General features: G+C 38.3%; 1 protein-coding gene across 14 annotated transcripts in view; it reads left to right on the forward strand.

Moving 5' to 3' along the window:
- FBXL4 (F-box and leucine rich repeat protein 4) overlaps positions 1–19,464 on the forward strand; it is a 49,589-nt gene extending 30,125 nt beyond the window's left edge. For 9 of the 14 annotated variants that reach the window (XM_015858839.3, XM_085541881.1, XM_015858841.3 and 6 more), the window contains exons 7-9: positions 9,754–9,825; positions 10,703–11,015; positions 15,008–19,464. In XM_015858839.3, coding sequence (XP_015714325.2) covers positions 9,754–9,825; positions 10,703–11,015; positions 15,008–15,171 — 549 coding nt within the window. In that variant the 3' untranslated portion in view covers positions 15,172–19,464. Of the gene's footprint in view, positions 1–3; positions 1,199–1,229; positions 3,044–9,753; positions 9,826–10,702; positions 11,016–15,007 lie in introns of those variants that run through there. The other 5 variants (XM_085541878.1, XM_085541877.1, XR_014944145.1 and 2 more) reach the window with 4 other exon arrangements.
- Positions 19,465–20,610: the final 1,146 nt, after the last annotated feature.

Consider the following 20,610-nt stretch of genomic DNA (forward strand, 5'->3'; position numbering starts at 1 on the left):
CAGAGATGGCGTCCCTGTTTATTAATCTTCTTGATGTAGGATTGGGACGATATGCTTCTGGAGAATTTGAAGCAGTTATGAAAATGTAAAGAGAGAATGAATATGGAGAGAAACAAGCAAAAGGTTGACTTGAAATGGGATGTCCTATAGGGTATCACAGTTTTCTTTTTGTGCATCTTACTGCACAATTAGACACAGTCACTGCAGTTGAAATGTAGTGAAACTTGATCAAATAAGGAAGGAGATACCTTTTATGCTTGTAAACAGTCAGACGAATTTATTGTCAAAGCTGATCAAAGTAAACACAAGCTGAATTATTTAATGGAAGTGATCATATTTCTGTGTGCCCCAAATGGCAACACTAAAGAGAAAAATAAAAGAAAAAAATAGGAATTAAAGCTTTAGCTGACGTTTGAAGACGTGCTCCTCTCTGTTATTTGTGATGCCTGTGCAAAAGGGGTTATATTCTTTTTCTGCAAGTATCAATCCCTGTTGATAATGCAGTATTTTGCTAGAGCATATCTGCATAAACAGTGCAGCTTGTTCTTCTAGTTGTTAATTCAGGTGTGTGATTAAATAACATAGATGATGGAATTAACCTTCTCTGTCCATCTTGTCTGTGTGATCGTAAAGCTGTTTATGTTCCTGCATAATGCTTTATAAAGTACAGCATTAACTTTAAAGAAGTGTTCAAATAAAAACAAATTACCACGTAGCTGTTGTATTACTCAGACTGTGTCTTGTTTTTTCTTTCCTTTTTTAATGGAAAAAAGGCACAAAGTGGCATTTAAATTAATCGTGCTTTTCTGCTCATGTGATTATGACGCTATAAGATAAATTCTGGGGAAATACTCTGCAGAAAATCAGTTTTTATATGTGAGGCATAGGAAAACACACTTAAGATTTGCAACATGTTATGTAATCACCTGAGCAGTCCTCTTGGCGGTTTCTTCTTGTTTCGGTTGTTTCCTTTGAACAGATTTTGCTTTAAAAGATCACATTGTCTCTGTAAGCAAAGCTCCAAATTTTAGGTGCATGTTTTCAGTGAAATGCGCAATTCTGATGTTTCAGCGTAATAAACACCTCATTTATGTTTTGGAAGAGTTTGTGATCTTTGGTTCAATTATGGTCTTTGGTTCTAACCCTGCTGAATCTTAAGGCAATAAATACATAGTGTTATTTCCTTGATGTACTGAGTAGAAGTTTCTCTTTACAAAACTGTTTTCTAGCTGCTAAAGTGAAGCTGCCAGCACCACTGAAGTAATCCACGCTGTTTTTCAAGCAGTGCCCAGTGACTTCTGTTAACTTGTTTGAAGCCAAACAACAGCAACAATAAAAATTCTTAGATCGCTGTGATCCTCTGCACTAAATGCAGCTGTTTTCCGAGCCTTAAATTCATTAATAAAGGTTTTGATTCGACATCTGCTTGAAATAATTTGTACCGTGCTTTGGGAAACAAATTCCAATTTTTTGTAAATGTTAAGTTCTGGTAGCTCAAGTCCCCTATTATATTTGTGAGTTTTTGTGCTGGAAGTTCTGGTATTTGCTGATACACGACTCCTTAGCATTTATTCATTGAGAGCATATTCACAGCATAATTTAAGCACTTGTTGGCACTGATATATTTAAAAACCACAATGAACAAAGACGGCATTATTGTGTACAGTAATGGGCAATGCGTGTCTTTATGGTTTGAGTATGTTATCTTGATTTAATGCTTATTATGAAGTATTTCATCCATGTGCGCAGCACTGTCAAAATTCTATTTTAAAGAAACCGAAGCCACAATTACAGTAGAAAAACTTGAGTCTCATTATTGCTGGCTGTAAATTTTAATGTGTGATTGTATATTTCACGTTGCATTGTATGATGAATTCTTTATAATGCGTGAAGAAAAAAAATTAAAGCTTGTATTACAAGTACAAATTGAAATACAAAATGAATTAAAATCAAATTGCACCGGTCAAGTGACTTTGCATACAGTTTAGGGTACTGTATTTACAAGTTATATCTGTGAACGAGAGCAAATTTGGAACTTGGACTGCTGTTAGAGAAGACGCTGGAGGACTTTAGATACCTAAAAGGTGCATAGGAATCTTAGTGGTAAATGTAATAGCTCTTATTTTTATTTTTTTTTTAATGTCATGAGCAATGAGAAAGTTAATGCTGACATAACATGAGACTTCTTAGAAGCATCACTGTTATGGGTGATGCTGTATTTCTGAGATCTATTGTCTGACACTTCTCAGCCTGGATTAAATTTCGTTGGGCGCAAATTGTTAGGACTAAGAGTTGCTAACACTGAAAAACTGTGAAAGCCTCTGGCTAGAAGGTATGTTCTTAAAGGGAATTGAGCCAGTGACAAATAGGCAGTTTTCTTATTTGTGTGCTTTCTTTTTTTTTAACACAGGAAGTTCTAGTGTGATAAAGCGTTCTTTGTTGTAACTATGAAATAGAACTTCACTGACGAAAGATTAAGACTGTGATAAGTAAGAAACTGCTTACAATGTATTGTTTTTTAGAGGATTGATGGAAAATACTGATAGCAATCTTTCTGTATTTTTATTTCTGTAAGCCAAAATCGGATGGAAGAATTTTTTCCATTGCTGACAGTGGGTTCAAATTATGAGATTTTCTTTTTTTTCTTGCAAGGAGTTGTACTAGAACTTCCTATCATCTGGTTTTACATACAGAAATACGTTGCCGTTCCAAAGGTACCGTAGTCACATATAGTAGTAGCGGAATCCAGTGATGTGCTGCCATTGAGATTATTGGTCTCCACATCGCACAGAAGCACATAGTGGTTGCTATTCACTAAGAAATTTCTGGAAGCCCCAAACCTGAGTTCACATCTAGTATCTAGTTAAGTGTCTTGATTAGTTTTTACTATAGTTAGAAGTAATTATCTTCACTTTATGAAATATTTTAGCAAGAGTTAAATAAAGCAGAGTTTGTAGTAGTGAGAGGGAAAACAACAGTGCAAAGGTGGACAATCCAGAATGTTTCTTTTAGGGGAAGAGTTATCAGTCCTCTCTGAAAGGTCGTTATCCCAGTGGCAGGAGCTTCTTGTTTCCCTAGAAGTGGGATGGCAGGGGATGTGTGCTGCCAGTGTGGCCTTTGGGCAGCCCCAGGCAGCACGCTCTCCTTCTCTTCCTTCAGGCTGTGCAGAGGGTGCTCTACAGGACTCCCTTACCAGCAGAGCATACAAAGGATTTTCTTTGTTTCCTTAGCAGCTTTGAGGTTTCTACACTCAAAATTTGGAACTTTAGAACATCACAAACCAAAACCTGTAATGGTTGGCTTTCTGCAAGCAGCCCCTTGAGCAGGAAAGCTTCAGCTGCCTGTTGAGTCGAGAGTGCCTGGTCTACAGGATGTGTGTGGCTTTTGGGGTGGCAGACCATGCCCACAGATATGCCACAGTGCCCATTGCATCTCTAACTGCGACTTGAGTTCTGCTGCCAGCCATCATCATCATGCTGTTTTTCCATCCTTCACCTTTGAACAGTTTATTTGATGATGATAGTGATAATGTTGGTACTGTAGCTGTCTAGAATGATGCAGTGAGAATGCTTGCATTAAAAGATATATTGAGTGGTCACTCTTAGAGATGAGAAAGCTGAATTTGATTGGTAATAAAGCAGTATTTCTTATAGGAGTTACAGGTGGGGCATGTATGGTATGTTCATTTGCTACTTTTTTTATCATCTTTACTTGTTGTCTGCATGACAGTAATTCCTGTGCCATATTACTTCAGTGCAGGACAAGACAGTTCTCTATGAAGCAGTTTTGGATCTGCAGTGGTAAAGGCAGCACTTATTACGTGTATGCTGAAGTCTGAATTGTTTTGATCTAATTTGTTCCCATAATTGTAAATCTGTGGGCCTGAACCAGCTGGTTCTGATCTCCTCTTGATGACAAAGGAAAGCCCCTGTCCAAATCATGAGTAGAGAGAGCTTTTTCTGAATGAATTTCTGAGAATATTTTGAAGGCTCAACTTCGGATAATATGGGTTCAGCTGAAGGATTGAGAGATATGGTACATTTCACTGGCCTCACCTCAGTCTGTAGATCCCCTATTCTCCTTTCCGTCTGTTTCTCATTGCAAAATTTTAAGGGATGGGACATTGCTGGTGACTTTTATTAGGAAGATGGAGTACTCAAGAGTGCTCTGCAGTTCTCTCCTGCTTGCCAGGTTAACACACTTGCATGTTGGGTTTCCATTCAGGTTATTAGTTCTTACTGAAGGGAATACCGTTATCAGGTGTTCTGTCAGATTAATAGCATCCCAAAATACAACTGTGTTGCATGACGTGTACTGTTTTTTGATGTCCTATAGTGAATGTCTGATTGCTTTATTAGCTGAGTGTGTTGAGAAATGTGGATTTGACTTGTACACAAACAGCATGTGACTACTGAGTATTTAGGGTTCCATAAATCTTTACTGTTTGCCTGATCAAATCTTTCGATGATTTTCTATTTGCTTTATGAAAAGGTGATTGCTCGTGGAATCAAGTAGTAGAAATGTTAGCTGGTACAATTGGTTAATATAGTCCTAGATAGCCTAATTCTAACCTGAAAGCAAATATTTTAAGCAATATTTTAATGTTGATCAGTAGAGTAAGATGGAAATGACACCTAGAAACATCAGTAAATACCGTGATAGCACCTGTTATTAAATATAACAAATGCATAAATTCATATGCAAGAGCAACTCACTGCAATGACTCTTCAAGATGCGTTTTTAAAGGAGAGATAAGTAACTGAAATATGAGAAAAGAAATTGTGGTCTTTAGGAACTCTGTTAAATTAATTCCTTAATATTATGGAAAAAATGCAATATTCTCGTTGTGGTAAGCCTGCAAATATAGGCACGTTATCTGATATATGCCTGAGACTAATGTTATATAACTATTTGAACGTAAGCGGAAACAACAGGGTTGGGGGCATGGGGCAGGGAACACTGGGGATGAGGTTGTCATTTGGAACTGATAAGAAAAAATAATAACAACTTTGTCCTTTCATATAATGCAATTATGGAGGGGAGGGGTTTACGCTTTTTTTTCCTACCCCTAACTTGAAATTTTAATTTTGAAATATATATTCATGCAAAACTCAGAATTTTTCATGCGTAAGTAGTTAGCCAAGGATCTAGTAATTCTGTGATTAAAAAATACAGGAAGCAAGGGAAGTCTAGTTTAAGGAATGGAGAAAGCAGGTCTTAACCAGAGTTTGAGATTTTGTCAGCATTTACTTCACTGAGGAAATAAGAAAAAAAAAGAAGAAAAAATTAGAGGAGAACAAAAGTCTTGTAAAAGATTTAGGCAGTCTTGTTTCATTGAGGGGGCTGAAAGAATTCCCGGTCTATGTCAGACATGCTTCTTCTGATTACACTGTAGGGGAAAGAAAGCTGTCTGTTTATTTATTATTTATATATTTTATTTCTTCTTCTTCTTCTTTTTTTTTTTTTTTGGCCCTAGCATTAAAAGTAAAGGAAGTTTTAAAGATTTTTCTATAAAGAGTTTATAAAAATGTGTAGACCCATCCCAGCCTTAGAAGTAAAACCATGTTTTTACTTTCTCTGTAGTTCTTCCATTAGCATTCTATAGGTAGAATGCACTGCAGTTGTTTTTGCACTTCTTATTACAGTATAGCCAGTATATCATAGCCATCTTCTGTATTTGTAAAAAGCTTAAGCATTTCTTTTATATTCTGGACTACTTGACAGTGAAACTGCAGTGAGTAAATGGTCCAAGACTGAAAGTGCATCTTTCACGACTGAGCCAAGTGTAGCACAGACAGAAGGGGCTTTTTTGTTTGAAAGGATATTAATCTCAGGATGTCTGTTGGATGCTTTCCTTATCATACCAACATCAGAAATAATTTGCACTTCTGGCTGGATCATGAATGCAAAAAGCCCTGAAAAAATGGCAGCAGGATTCAGCCTCACTAGGTGTATTACTCTTCATACCAGTATTCAATTTCTCCACAGTTTATTCAAGCCAGCTGCACTCTGGCAACTTGCAAGTCAGAATGTACGTGTGATGTTTAAGGTCTTCACAAAGGCAGGTAGGATGGAAATTAGTCCAGTATCAGCTATTTAATTGCTGTATACACAGCACAGAAATGTGTTCCAGGCCAGCTGTGTTACCAAATGAAAGACTTGTTCATGTTTGGACAGAACTCTCCTGTCTCGTGTGGAATGAGTTAGGATTTCAAAAGGTAATCTCTCTCTTCTTGTCCAAGGCAGGATCATCTCTGTTGATGTCATTTCTGACATGCTCGTCTAGCCTGTTCTTAAAGACTTCAGAGACTCTTCAGGGTGTCTCCTTCCCAGTTCTGAGGCTTAGGACTAACTGTTGTGCCCTAAAATATTTCTGTAATCTGTTCTACAAGGCTGTGTTTAACAGCAGTATCATGTCAGCCTTCTGTGCAGCTCGATGCCAGTCTTCTCTCTTCAAGCAATTTGTGCATGGCTTCACCTGCATGCAGTTTCATCATCTGAAAACCATTCCTGGAAATGGATAATAGGATTCTATTTGGCTGCTTAGAACTGCTCTTCCTGCTGTTTGTGCCATCTTATGAAAATTGACTGTTCACCAGTTATTGCTTTGATTGGATGGCAGAAGAAATTTGGACTACTGAGGCATCTACTGTTTTCCTTCTGCAGTTTGAGCATGCATGAGGGAGAGCAGGTACAAAGCCAGCTCTTACCTTTGCTGCAGGGAAACCTTAGAAAGTCTTCAAACTATACATATCTTGGCTACTAAGCTCACAAATGAAGTGTTATGTGGGGAGTCTTTGATTTGACAGCCTCTGCTTGGCTGAGAAAGTGAAATTGGATTCTCTCTAGTTGAAGCTCGCTGGTCCAGAATTTAGGTGACCTCTGCTCCTCTTATAATGAGCTCTGACATCTGAGGTTTGGCCTGCCTTACAGCTTCAAGGTCAGGTGATTGCCTCACTCTTCTCTGCTTACATAGGAGTGTAATCACTCATCTTGTGTTCAAGACAAGTCAGAGAGATGAACTGTACAGACAGATGGCTTGAAACGGTCATGTTATTACAATGGTAGTTCTTTATATGCAGTGCGTATGGATTCTGTGAGCTGCCATTCTTACGTGCTATTTTGATGTCCTTTACCACCTGTATTCACAACTGACTGGGGCTCAACTAGGCATATTCAAAGAAAGGTGGTTGATATATATATATATATATTTTTTTTCTTTTTCTTTTTTTCTTTTGACATACGCAGAAACTGCCTCCAGTTACTGAAGAACAGACACAGCTTCTGAAGAAAGTCTGTTTTCTTGTGTGGAGGCATGCATGCACTCCAGAAGGGGAATTAACCTGCAATGAGTATAGCTACTGTCGAGTAACTTAGTGTTTACTCTTGGGCTAGATTTGGCAGGCTGTGCCATGGTATGCTGTGGTGTTCTACCACAATGCTTTTTTATTACTCACATTTCTACTGCTTATCTTCTTCCTGTTGTTCTTTCGCCTTTTTGTTTTGTTTTGTTTAAGGTAATACATTAGCTAATACAAGTTGTGAAGAGACCTCTAAAATGTGGACTCAGTGCATATAATAAAGGAAGGACTCCTTTGGACTAAAGTATTCTGAGAGAGTCACCAAATTCCCGTTCAAGTTAACACATCAGGTTACTTTTGTGATCAAGCCCACTATGAATATTGATCTCCTTACCTATTTCACTCTTCCCTGAAGGAGTGTCATTATGGAACAGATCTTGCATTCTACAGTCTGCTCAGAGTATCTGTATGCTTCTGAATTACGTCAATTAAGGAAAAGTATTGCTGCTTTCTGACCTTTCAGGCCATTGTTTAAATTCCACTGTAGAAACTATTGCAGGAAAAAAAAAACAAACGTGGTCAAATACATTGAGTTATTCAGTTTTATTGTAAAGTCACCCGCAGAAAACCTGCTTAGCATTGGATGTTAAGAGACTGATGTATTTAGCTCTGATACTTAAGATTTATAGAGAGATGTGAGGATTTATTTAATTTGGAAGTCTGAATGGGTTCTAAAGCTCATAGCTTTCAGGGAAGTAAAGAATAAAGGATGTCTCACTCCATTGGAGTTGCTCGTTTATTCAGTTTTAATGCTCCAAATAAAGTGCTTACTTAATACGTACTTTAGTTAAAACATATTGGATATATACACATTTACTAGCTTTAAAGCGCTCCTAAGTGTTACCTCTTTTATAATGACTTCTTAATGCTTTTATGTTTAATTCCCTAGTGTACCCTTCTCTTTAAAAACATAAATGAAAGTCAACTGAGCAAGCAGACAGTGGCTTTGTAAGACCTCTGCAAAGATATTTGTGGGGAAGGCTTGTTTGTACCTTCAACCTTCAGGCTCCTTTTGGGAAATCAAATCTCGGAAGGCCAGGCTGGCAGCTGAAGTTCCATCCGTGTTAAGTGTTGGGTGTTTCTAATTGCTCCCTTGAGGTGCTTAAATTAGATGTCTGGAATGGTCTTCATGAATACTCTACCCACTGTCTGTTCTGCATCTGGCAGTGTTTCAGTGCAAGGAATCATGTAGTTCTTCACAGTACCATAAGAAAAGATAATGTTCCTGCTGCATTTCATTGGGATATAATGACTGAAAAAATTCAGTGAAGCATTTTACCATAAAGTCTGTGAAAACAAGCAACTTTATATTAGCACATATAGATAGATAGATTTTATAGTTCGCATGTCTACAATTATTTACTGGTATTCCTATAGGAGTTCTACGCATTAGCAGTTCATCTTGTCCTTTGTATACTGCTTATTTTTTTGTGTATGTGAGACACTGTTGTGTATCCTATATACATCCACAGACTTTAGTTATTGATATGTTACGGAACTTACTGCAGTTTTCAAGCTTACAGAAAATGAATGAAGTGGTAGATGTTTGAAGTATGATGCACAGATATTTCTGTTTTGAATCCCAGGCTGTGTCCTTCTTTGCTCTTGAGTGTATTTCAAGCCACAAAACAGAATATGGCTACAGACAATGCAGAGGAGTCTTTTCTCTATCTTAGAAACACAAATAAAATACCACGAAGTTTCTCTTGTCATAGAACAGAATAGCCACGTATTTAACATTTTGTAAGATACATCTGCGTTCCAGTATAATTTCAGGCTGAGTAATGTGCAGTACTTTCTGAAAAGAATGGCTGTGATAAATGGCAGAAACATGACTGTAAAGTACACATTATATCTGTTTCAGCCTGCATGCTGGTAGTGACAGGTGCTCAATGGTTGTCAGCATCCCTGTCAGCACGGAGACTCCTTTGACATTAAAGTCACCAGCTCGGTCCCAATGCTGTGCTGCTCTATTGGCAGTTCCATCAGGCTACGGCCGATGGGAGAATGTCAGAGCTCTGCTGTTCTGCTGGTGTGTCACCAGCCCTCTGTGTCTTAGGTCTGGCCTCGCCTGCTGTTTGAACTTGCCACACTTATTCTTCTGTATCTTTCCTGGGGGAAATGAGCTGATAGGTCATGAGTGTATAGGTATCTTCAGGGCAATTCAAAACCACATCCACAGTGACTTGTGTAAAGGTTTGTAATGATTACTGTTACTTTAAGCCAATCAATGGGCAGATTACCTGGGGACTCATTAAGTGGCATTTGTGGTGTCTGTAACAGAGTTTTGAGCTGTGTTTCAGGAAATGCAGTGACAGCATTTAATGCTTAATTGACCTCTTCTCTTTGTTTCACGTTCCATATTTCCTTCTGATGCGTTCTCTGGTGGCAGCAAACAGCCCTGCTCAGTATCCTGAACTTCTGCTCAGAGCTTCAACACCTCAGCTTGGGCAGCTGCGTCATGGTGAGTAGCTAGAGTGCTGTGTTTCATAGCAGGCCAACACCTGTGTGTGACACTACAGTCATAAACACAAGAATGTTTTCAACAAAAGCTCTTTGAGTCATGTAGACATCCTGGGCACACACACACTGAATTAAAGGCAGAAAATACGGGCCTTGAAATTCCTGCACAGAGCTCACCTAAACTTTGTTGAATCTGCATGTCAGGGTTGTATGCACTGGGACTTAACTTGCTGTCTCTGGTGATAAGTACATCTGGTAACTCATCAGGTAAACTTCCCTGCAGTTTCAGAAGCAAATGACAAAGCAGAATTGACTCAGCCTTCCCAACTTTGACTCATGGCCAGAGGAGAAAGGCAGCGCATTATTTTTCCAACAACTCTAGACTTCCTATGATTTTTGATAGTGTATTTCATTCCTTCTACCTGTGGAGTTGGGGTACTTTGAGCCCCTTTGGCTTGTCTGAGGTAAATAGTAAAGCTTCCATAATGAAGTGTAGCAGATGGTCAGCCTAAAATGGAAACTGGTGCCCTCTTTAATGCATGTACACTTATAGTTGCCATTCCTATTGTCATAAAAACAATTCTAATAATCTCTTGAAGAAAAGGAGAAGGTTTTCAAAGAAAATAAACTTCTAACTGCATTTTCACTGATCCTCGGTGTCAAGTGAATATAAAATCAGGTATGTTTGGGAGTAAATAGGAACTTTATTTTTGTTTTATGTAGGAGTAGACCTCAATGTACAGAGAGTAATTCTTGGAGCTCTTTAGGAGCGATGAATGCTTAGATGGATCTGTAGATGTGTTAACAAGTGAATCTTGAAACACCTGTGTGTGTCTGGAAGGGCAGTATACATGACAAAGTGTTTATTTTCCTTGCAGATTGAAGACTATGATCTTATAGCAAGCATGATGGGAGCAAAGTGCAAAAAGCTCCGCAGTCTGGATCTGTGGAGATGTAAAAACATAACTGAAAATGGAATAGCAGAGTTGGCTTCAGGCTGCCAGCTTTTGGAAGAACTTGATCTCGGCTGGTGCCCCACGTTACAGAGCAGTACAGGCTGCTTCACAAACCTCGCACGTAAACTTCCGAACTTGCAAAAGCTCTTTCTCACGGCCAACAGGTCTGTGTGTGACACAGACATCGAAGAGCTTGCAGCTAACTGTGCTCATTTACGGCAGCTAGATATATTGGGTAAGAAAATATGGGAATACTGGTATTTATTTTACTGAGAAATCCATGTGGTCAACCTTCTGCCTTATAGATGTATTTGTATATATTTATGTATTTGTATGAAAGTATGGCTTAGCTCATGAGAAAATGGGAGAAAAGTATTAACTGCAACGGTTTGCTGACATGTAAATTCTTTGGATTCTCCTGACTGTGTAATTTGATTGTTTAGTATTAAACGATCTTAAGCTGAGAATCGCGCGGATTTGTTCCAGTAACTTTTAGTTTCATTATAAGTATATTAGTACATTTAATGGACATCTTTTGATTTTGCTCTCAGAAGATCCAGTCTCTTCTTCTTGTTCCTGCTTTTGTTTTATTTCTATGAAGTGTGACTAAGTATATTTATAGTTAATAAACAGATTCCTGCTTTTGCACAGTGCAGGTACACCAAGCAGCATTGACAATCTTTCTCACTTTTAACAGGAATTGAATTTGTCTTTCAAGAGAAAAAATGTAATTAATAACAAAACTTTAAATGGAATTATCACTGAGGTGAGAAAGAAGTGATGAGGTGCAGAGAATGCATCAAATCTTAGATTTCTAATCCTCTGCGGTGTCAATAGCTAAAAATATTATGGGAAATCCAAATTAAATATACATTGGACTCTTGAGTAAGGACTTTGGGAGTTGTAGTTTTATTCTTTCTGCAGTGGAATGTGAGGTTATCTTTAAAAGGAGCTGTCTGTGACAATGATGGCAGCCTTGACATTGATGTAGGGAAAATTTCTCCATCCTCGACTTCTTTTCACAGGGTTGGTTGAAAAACAAAGATTTAAATTATGAAAGATAAAGTAGCTGCATTGCCTATTTTCAGTATTAAATAACTTCTGAGAAAGTAGTACATTTAGGTTGAAAGTGATGCTCCAGAGAAACAGTGCCTTCTACTCAAAATGTTACAGGCAAACTTAAGGCTTACCAGTATTTCTCAGTACAAAATTTACCATATGGCTGCAAGTTGTCACTACAGTATAGATAGTAAATGCTCTTTTACCATGACATAGTTTTACTCGTCTATAATTGAGAAAGCCACCTTCTCTTCAACATGGAAGGAGAATGAACAGATGGAAACTTACATCCACTTAGTAAATATTATTTTGGATTAATGCATAAGTTTTCAGGTGGTAATGTATGTTTTTGCCTGTGGTTAAGGGAATCTGTTTAGTAGCAAAACTATCAGGGATATACATTTCACTGTTCAGACATGAAACGTTTCCAAAAGGCATAGTAAATACAGTCTTTCATAAACATGTATGTTCTCCTGACCACCCACATACATGCTATTACAATGGAATTGTGTCTGCCCACAAATTGGTCTGACCTTTTCACTGTACCAAAAGCTGTGGAATGAATAGCTCAGTTGTGTTAGGCCTGCAGATAAGTCTGCTAGTTCTGCTGCCTCTCTGCCAGCACTGAAGGGGTATTGCCACGCTTCTCCTTTAACAACTGAATTCACATTTGAATTCAGTTTAACATCTCGTTGGTGTTTTGTAGAAAAATCTGAACATGGAGAGGAATTCTGTTCCATCCCCTAGGTGCCTACTGGCACGACTGGGTCAAGTGGGTTTGTAGTCAGCCTTTCCTGATAAACCTGCATGTTGTGTTCAGCAGGGTGCTCTCTAGAGGATACCTACTTGAATTATCCACAAGTTGTTACCAAAAAATCTCTCTACTCCTACAATTTGCTTTCTTCCTTCAGAGGAATGCTTAGCAGAATACAACCTTTTGTTCCTCAGCTATAAGCAATCAATTAGTACAAGGTGATACAGTGCATGTGAAGGAGCAGCCCAGCTATTTTGGAAACAGTAGGAAAACAACAAAGAAATGCCTGGCTTATACATGCATGTATTGAGGGTGAACAAGCATTACTGCTAGGTTAGCAGTGCATGCAGCAGGGGAACTTACATTAAAAATTATTGGCCCACATGAAGCATTGTTTGATGGGTAGCTCTGTTTGAATTGTGTGTAAAGCATACTAAAGAAAGTTACTTAAAGCTCTGTTAAAGCCATGGTTTGGTTTCATATCCACTGTATATATCATACAGTTTGGAAGATGTATGATGGAAGTACACCATACCTGATGTACTTCAAGTGTGTTTCTTGGGTTTTCTAGTTCTGATATTTCTTTTACCTATTAGGTACTGAGCTGCCCGTTTATGAGTATCTTCTACTTCTCTGCCTGCATCTTCTCCTGATAGACTGATAGACATGGTGAACTGTATTATTTCCCCTGCTTTTTGTTCATTTGAGGAATGTAGAGTGATCCAGCTATGATTGTCTGACATTTTTATAGCGTTGCAGCACATTGTCCAGTGTTATAAAACTTGTAACAGAAACCTCATGTCAAGACCACCTAAATTGGCAATGCCGATAGCTTTAAATGTATGCTGTATCAGCTGCTTAGTTGCATTGCTGTAAGTAGCAGTTGCTATCGAGGCTATCTAACTATCAACTATGTAATTGAATAGCATTTTGTAGAAGCATTTGGATTTTTAATCTTAAAAGCTGAGATGGTCAAACAGAACTAGTTTTAAATGAAGATGCTAATGCAGTAGCAATTTTAGGCTTGGTAGAAGGAAGGTAGTGTAGTTTTTTTCTTGGAGTTTCAGCTGAAACATTAGAGCAGTTTCTTCTGATAGGACAGTGATACTGTGGTGCAATTATGATTAAGGGATGTAAATAAAGAATATAACAAAATTTATGTGTGTGCTAATGGAACCGCTGTATCAACCACCTGACCACTGTGATGACAGTCACTGTGGTGACTGAAGGTGGAGTCACAAGTATACCAAAAAATTGATGATTTTTTTGCAATCTTGAAACTTGTTCTTACATTCCTTTATCAATACAGAAAGCACTCCTGCCTGTTCCTGCTGTTCGCAGGACTGTGCATAGCCAATGTGTCAAAATGCATAAAATTATTTGCTATAACTTGAGCCAGCGTTGCTCTGTGTCCTTCCTTGGTCAGCCCAGATAGTGTCAGTCACACAGCAGTGTTTGGTTGTTGCTGAGCAATGGTTATGCATCTGGGGCCAGGCTGAGTTGCTTGATGTGGAAGAGCCACCACCACAATAGTGTGACAGCAGTGGGGTGGGCTGCAAAATGAGCTGTGCCTGACCTTGGGTCGGATGTACCTGCAGTAAGGCGTGGGTCTCCTGTCAGTCCTGTGGCCTGTCTGCTGGGTCTGTGTGGGTGTCTGCGTGGCCCCAAGGGAGCACCAGACACTTCACTTCAGGAAACTGAGTCATACTTCAATGACTTGTCAGCTGAATCATGTTCTGCACTGACTGGATTTCAATCAGCTACAGTGGATGTGTGGATGCATTGTTGCTGATTATTATTTTTTTCTTCTAAAAGTAACGTTATTGTATCTGTTGTAGTTTCCACGGAAATAAATAGGAGGAATGACTTTCAGATGTAAGAGAACAGTGGTACTCTTTCTAAGATCTGTTCCTACATGATGTGGGTGTAATACATATAGCCGCTCCAGAGTCCTAGAAGCCTTGCTGATGTATTTGGGATTGGAAGAGCCTATAATAGCGTGTGTTGTGCCAGTCATTGCAGCCAGCAGGAAAGTCACAAGAACATGAGTGTCGCACAGTATTTTCCTCAGGCCAAAGCCTGGGATCTGGTCACTGGGTCTTGTAGCCTTGGGTACTTTGGTCAGCTTCTGTAACTAGAAATTTCTCTTGAAGTTGTAAAGTTTCTTCTAAGAAGCAAACAATCTAATTGAATAGCTGAGTTAGGAAAACACAGCAGGCTTCTTAAAGGCAAACATTGTACAAAGACTGCCACTGAGAAGTTCTTCATTTGAAATCTAATTGAAATAATGTAAACAAACATTGTACTACTAGCATTGTTTTCGTGCAGTATTAGCAGCTTTAAAACAAACAAACAACTGTTCTTTTTTAACTTTGCATTTTTTTTTCTTTCTCTTTTTTTTTGTTTTCAAACAGGGACGAGGATGGTAAGCCCAGCTTCTTTAAGAAAACTGCTGGAGTCTTGTAAAGATCTCTCTTTACTCGATGTGTCCTTCTGTTCACAGATCGATAACAGAGTTGTCCTAGAACTGAATGCCAACTTTCCTAATGTGTTCATAAAGAAGAGTTTCACCCAGTGACTCGCTCCATATGCTGCTATGGAATTCCTTAAACAGTTATTTCCTGTGAATTTGTGCTGATTTTTTTAAGAAGAATTCCTATGAAGTAGTGGATTGTATTAATTATCTGCACAAATGGGTAAAATACATTTTAAATTTAAATATATTATGCATTTCTTAGAGCCGATATTGTACCTAATAATTGTTTTACTCTGTTAATTGGTGGCACTGCATGTTTTTAAATGCTAGCCATATGTATGGCTTTAATGGCAAGAAAATGAGAAACACCTTACATGTCCCTTGATAGGGTGTTATACCCAGCAAACTATGTTAATATCTAGATAAAAGAAAACGTTGAGCATTTACCAGTAAGAAAAAATATGGGTGCTTCCTTTTTTATTTATGTGTATATGTGTATATAAATGTATGCAGATATACATGCATGCATACAGTAGCATTTTAATTTGGTCTGCAGCATAACATCTTATGATCAGGCCTACAGTTACTTGTTTCAAAAGCTGTTTAAGCTTCATTAAGAATGGATTAGAAAGACAGGTTTGCTTTTTCTTTTTTCCTTTTGTGGCAATGAACTGCATCTGAAAGATTCTCATGCCTTCCTCCATCTGAAATAGATGTTGTGATGTTTTACAGTCCAGCCTAAGTGACATAACAGATAAATTCAAGAACCTTCCACCTGAACTTGTAGCAGAAATGAAAGATAGAATTGCCAGCTGCTTCTTGGTGTTGGATATAAAGTTTGAGCTGTACGCGGTGTCATCACTGAGGTGTAGAAAACTCCAGTCTAGTTTTCTTTACACAGTCAAGGCGGTTGGTTTGTATGCATCTAATTATCCTACACGGTATGTAAAAAGCAGTACTTAGGTTAATGCACTAGCAAAAGTCCCTTGCACAGGAATAAAATCTATCAAGTGGTAACAACAACCATCTTTGTTCAGTAAAACAGCAATGAAAATATAGTGGTTTTGGAAGGAGAGTGACACATTTTGGTGTCTTAGTAATCCAAAGTATTGGATTTGGGGTTTTTTTGTGTGTTTTCTTCTTTCCTGAGAGGTGAGAGCTCTAAGTACTGCTGTACTCTCTCTCTTCAGCACTGTTGAAATGTTGAAGAAGGAAAACTGTGTTGGTGAACTATTTACAGGGTTTCTTCCTTTTGCACTTCCTTGGATGAAGCTTTTCTCTTCTTTAATACCGCTGCTAGAGTACGTTACTGCGTACATCAAAAGTTGAGTTTTGTTGGATTTTTATGTTTGGTTGGTTGTTTGTTTTTTTTTTTTTGTTTTTTTGTTTTAACCTTTTTAGCTATTACTAATGAATATGGACCATGAAATACAGCTTGTTTGATAATGGCTCCACTGTTACTGTCACGATGGCACTTACTACCTACTGGAAGAAGAGGGAAAATATTCATCTGGCAGAAACATGTTATTGCACTGAGCACCACTGGCAAAGACTGCTTTGTTTCATGCAGTAAATAACCATCCAGTGGTAGAGGACTGCTGCAAATTGTTAAAGGTTTGACAATCTCTGCAACTCCTGAATGAACACTCTGAACTCTTCTGATGGTGCCAATACTTTTCAGACTGTGTCACAAAACAACTAGGAACATGTATCTGATTTTTTTATATAAAAAGACATTTCTCTTTTGATTTTATTTTTTTTTCTTGTTACTGAATCCTTTGGGAATTCCAGATCCAAAGAAGGGCAATGCACAGTTGGCTTTTTGATTTATTTTCTTCCTCTGCACAGATGGCACAATGGGATTTCCAGCCAGATCCATTCCACTTTTTGTTTGTTTGTTTGTTTTTAGTAACCTGGACATTGTCAGAGAACTTCAAATTCAGATGTTGTTTTCCCCACTGACAGATGCCAACTTTGGCATGATTCTATGTGAAACGTCATTTCTTTCAATCAGGTTTAGGTTGATGTACTTGTCTGGGAACTTTTAATATTTTTTTTTTAATCTAAAAGTAATATTGGTCATTGTAACTTAATATTGAAAGTTGTTGTCCTACCTGCAGAGGAATGTGGGCTCGAATAATGGGACTTTACAAAGAACAGTATTTAAAAAATATATATTTTTGTTGAAAATTTTTACTTCTCAGGGTGCATCTGTGTTTCTTTTTTTTTCTTAAGAGATCTTGTTTTCCACTGTAAATAGGATGGGATACGGATGAAGTGATATCCATTGTGCCTTTAAACTGGTAAACTAAATAGTATAGTGTCATTGCTATAGCATCAGTGAATTGAATAAGTGCTTTTGTAATCACGTATGTGTGAAGGGTTTCATTCTCTGTTGCTTTTTAGGTGATATAAAGGAGGTTTAAATTGACATTTAGTTGTTCATACTAAGGGATGTTTTTCTTTCTGTTGTGGCTTCTGTTTGAAGCTGGTTTTATGAGAAGTTCTCTACCATAACTTGAAAGATAAATTGAAATCTACTCTTTATTTGGCCTATTTAAAACTCAGCTGTTGCTAATGTCATTAATTCAAATAGCTGTGAAATAATTGGGAAATAGTTTCATCTATAATTTTACACTTTAGCCTTCAATCAGTGGGTAAGAAGCTCTTTTAGCTGTGGATTTATAGCTCCAAGATGTCTTCCAGCAAAGCAAGGAAAGGCTGGACTTTGTGTATCTGATATTTCTAAGATAAGAAAATGAGATACTTTTAGACCTTCCTTATGTCACAATGAAGCAAACCTAAGTTGCTGTATTTTGTGGTTTTGTTATTTTATACTTAGGTGTGTATATATGTACACACATACGTATGTACATTTATATATACACTTACATATAAATCTCAATGTTTTACATGTAAGAATTACTTTAGTGTAGTACACATAACAGCAGAAGGTGTTCTCTAGCAGTTGTGTTTTAAAATGTTGTTCTACAGGTGATGGAGGGGACTGTGTTTCTCTTCATCTGTGCAACAGGAAAAGCCTGGGGCCTGGGCAGTACAGGTGTGCTGGATTTCCTGTGTTGCTTTGCCAAAGTGCCTTTTGTTTTGGTGAGAGGTATTACAAAGTATGGTAGAGTGGGAATGCAAAGTCTGATAACTGCTTTGGTCTCTCTGTATGTATTCATAATCATGAATTGTTTTGGTAGACTCAGTAGCTTTCTGGATGTGGATGAAGCTGCTAATGTTTAAATTATGCACTTAATGAAGTACATTAGTATGCAGGACTTGTGTAGAACAACTTTGCACAGCAGTTTGGAACTTCTAATCCCCACATACTTAGAGATCCAAATTTGAGACCAAAAATAAACCAACAAAATAGGGGAAGCTCATTGTATTTTATCTTGCCCAATTCTTAGGGCTCTCGTGTCATCCTTTCCAGATATAAGATGACCAGTAATCATGGTACGCAGTGAGTGGAACATATCTCAGTAAGTGCTGTTTCTTTGGAAGTTAGACATCTGGTTTAAGGGAGGAATCTGGGCACCTCTGGAGGGCTATTCATCTCCTCCTTAGATATTTGAGGAAAGTCAAATGAATTGTTTCCTGGGGCCTCCCTGGGGAGGCTCTGGAAGCTGTGATTTAGCTCAGGTTAGATACTTTGCTTTAGAATAGTAAACTGAGGTCAGTTCCATTCAGCATTGCACTACCAGCCTTGGAATAGCAAAAACCAAAATTAGAACATTCATCTCCAAACATTAAAACCTTCAAAAATCTATCCGGAAGGAAGCAAACTAAAGAGAAGCTGACTTGAAAAGTCTGTTTTTTTATAATGCCAGGAACTGTTTCTACTCTTGAGTCCCTTGCCAATGCCCATGGTGTCTTTCTTAAATTGAAATGCATCCCCTTTCTCTATTTTAAAATATCATCTACCTAACTGGCTGTATGTATAGTTCTGAAAATGCATGAGATTAACTGGAAAACATAATATATTGCAGTTATTTTTATAATCTTTCTTGTTGCTGTAATTAAGACTATGACTACTTTAAGTGCTCTCCTGTCATCAGAAATGTTACCCACTGTGCACTTGCAAAATTGTGTGTTTAGTCCTAATTTATACTGTGTGTACTTATTGCATCTTATGGGACATGTTTCACATATCAAATCTGCAGCACTGCTAAATAAACTAGATAAAATGTAGCATTTTCTTATACGGAGCTTGGGAGTGGCTTTATGTATGGATTTATGTGTTCATTATTACTCTTTTGCAATGATTCCGTATGTTGTAGCTTTTGGTATTGCTAGGCTGAAGATTCCTGTTTTCATGCATCTGTACATGCTGTGTTAGACACGGTCAACTTTTTTTTTCCCAAAATAAAAGTGTTTGTCTTTCACTGAGATGGTAATTTCTGTGACTTCAGGTTTCTGACTTGATAATGAAAGGACTCTTTAATTAGATCTTAGCATGCGTGGGACAAGTTGTGATAGTTGATAGCGGGAAGCATCGAAGCATGAGTCTTGTTTGTTAAGGGCCTCATGATCTTCAAAGAAGGACTTTGGCAAGAGGTGGCTCTTGTTGGGAAGATTCAGCCTTAGTAATAGCAGACATTAGTGGCATTTGTCTGTTTAGTTGATGGATAAAGTACTGTTATTTTAGTTTGAGTTGCGGAGCTCTAGATTGTTTTGATTTAAGAGTATCTGTTATGACAGACACCCTAAGTTGTGAGGAATGAAGTTTTTCTCTTCTGTGTTTTGTTCCCCACTCTAGAAACAAATGAATATATTAAACAAACCCAACACTAAAGCACAATTGTTTTAAATCTCTTTTCTTAGATACTGAAGAAATACCAACCAAATCACAGAATGGTCTGGGTTGGAAAGGACCCTTAAGATCATGTAGTTCCAGCCCCCTGCTATAGGCAGGGGCACTTTTCCCTCTTGACCAGGTTGCTCAAAGCTCCATTCAGCCTGGCTTTGAATACCTCCAGGGAGGGGATAACCACAGCCTCACTGGGCAACCTGTTCCAGTGTCTCACCAGTAAAGAATTTCCCTCACAGTAAAAAATTTCTAATATCTAGTCTAAATCTACCCTCCTTCAGTTTAAAGTCATTTCTCCTTCTTCTGTCACTACATGCCTTTATGAAAAGTCCCTCCCCAGCTTTCCTGTATGTCCCCTTCAGGTACTGGAAGGCTGCTTTAAGGTCCCCCCCAGAGCCTACTCCAGGCTGAAGAGCCCCAGCTCTTTCAGCTTGTCCCCGTAGGGGAGGTGCTTCAGCCCGCTGATCATCTTCATGACCCTCCTGTGCACCTGCTTCAACAGCTCCATGTCCTTCTTGTGTTGGTAGCCCCAGAACTGGATGCAGTACTCCAGTGAGAGCAGAGTAGAGGGGCAGAAGCACCTCCCCTGACCTGCTGGTCACGCTTCTCTTGATGCTCAGGACTCAGGATAGAGATGGCCTTCTGGGCTGCAAGAGTGTATTGCTGGCTCATGTTGAGTCTTTTTCACTATTCAAGACGACGCTGCCAAATCCTTCTCAGGGCTC

The sequence above is a fragment of the Coturnix japonica genome, chromosome 3 (genome assembly GCF_054131305.1).
Source record: "Coturnix japonica strain WE chromosome 3, WE-NBRP24, whole genome shotgun sequence".
Lineage (NCBI taxonomy): Eukaryota > Metazoa > Chordata > Aves > Galliformes > Phasianidae > Coturnix > Coturnix japonica.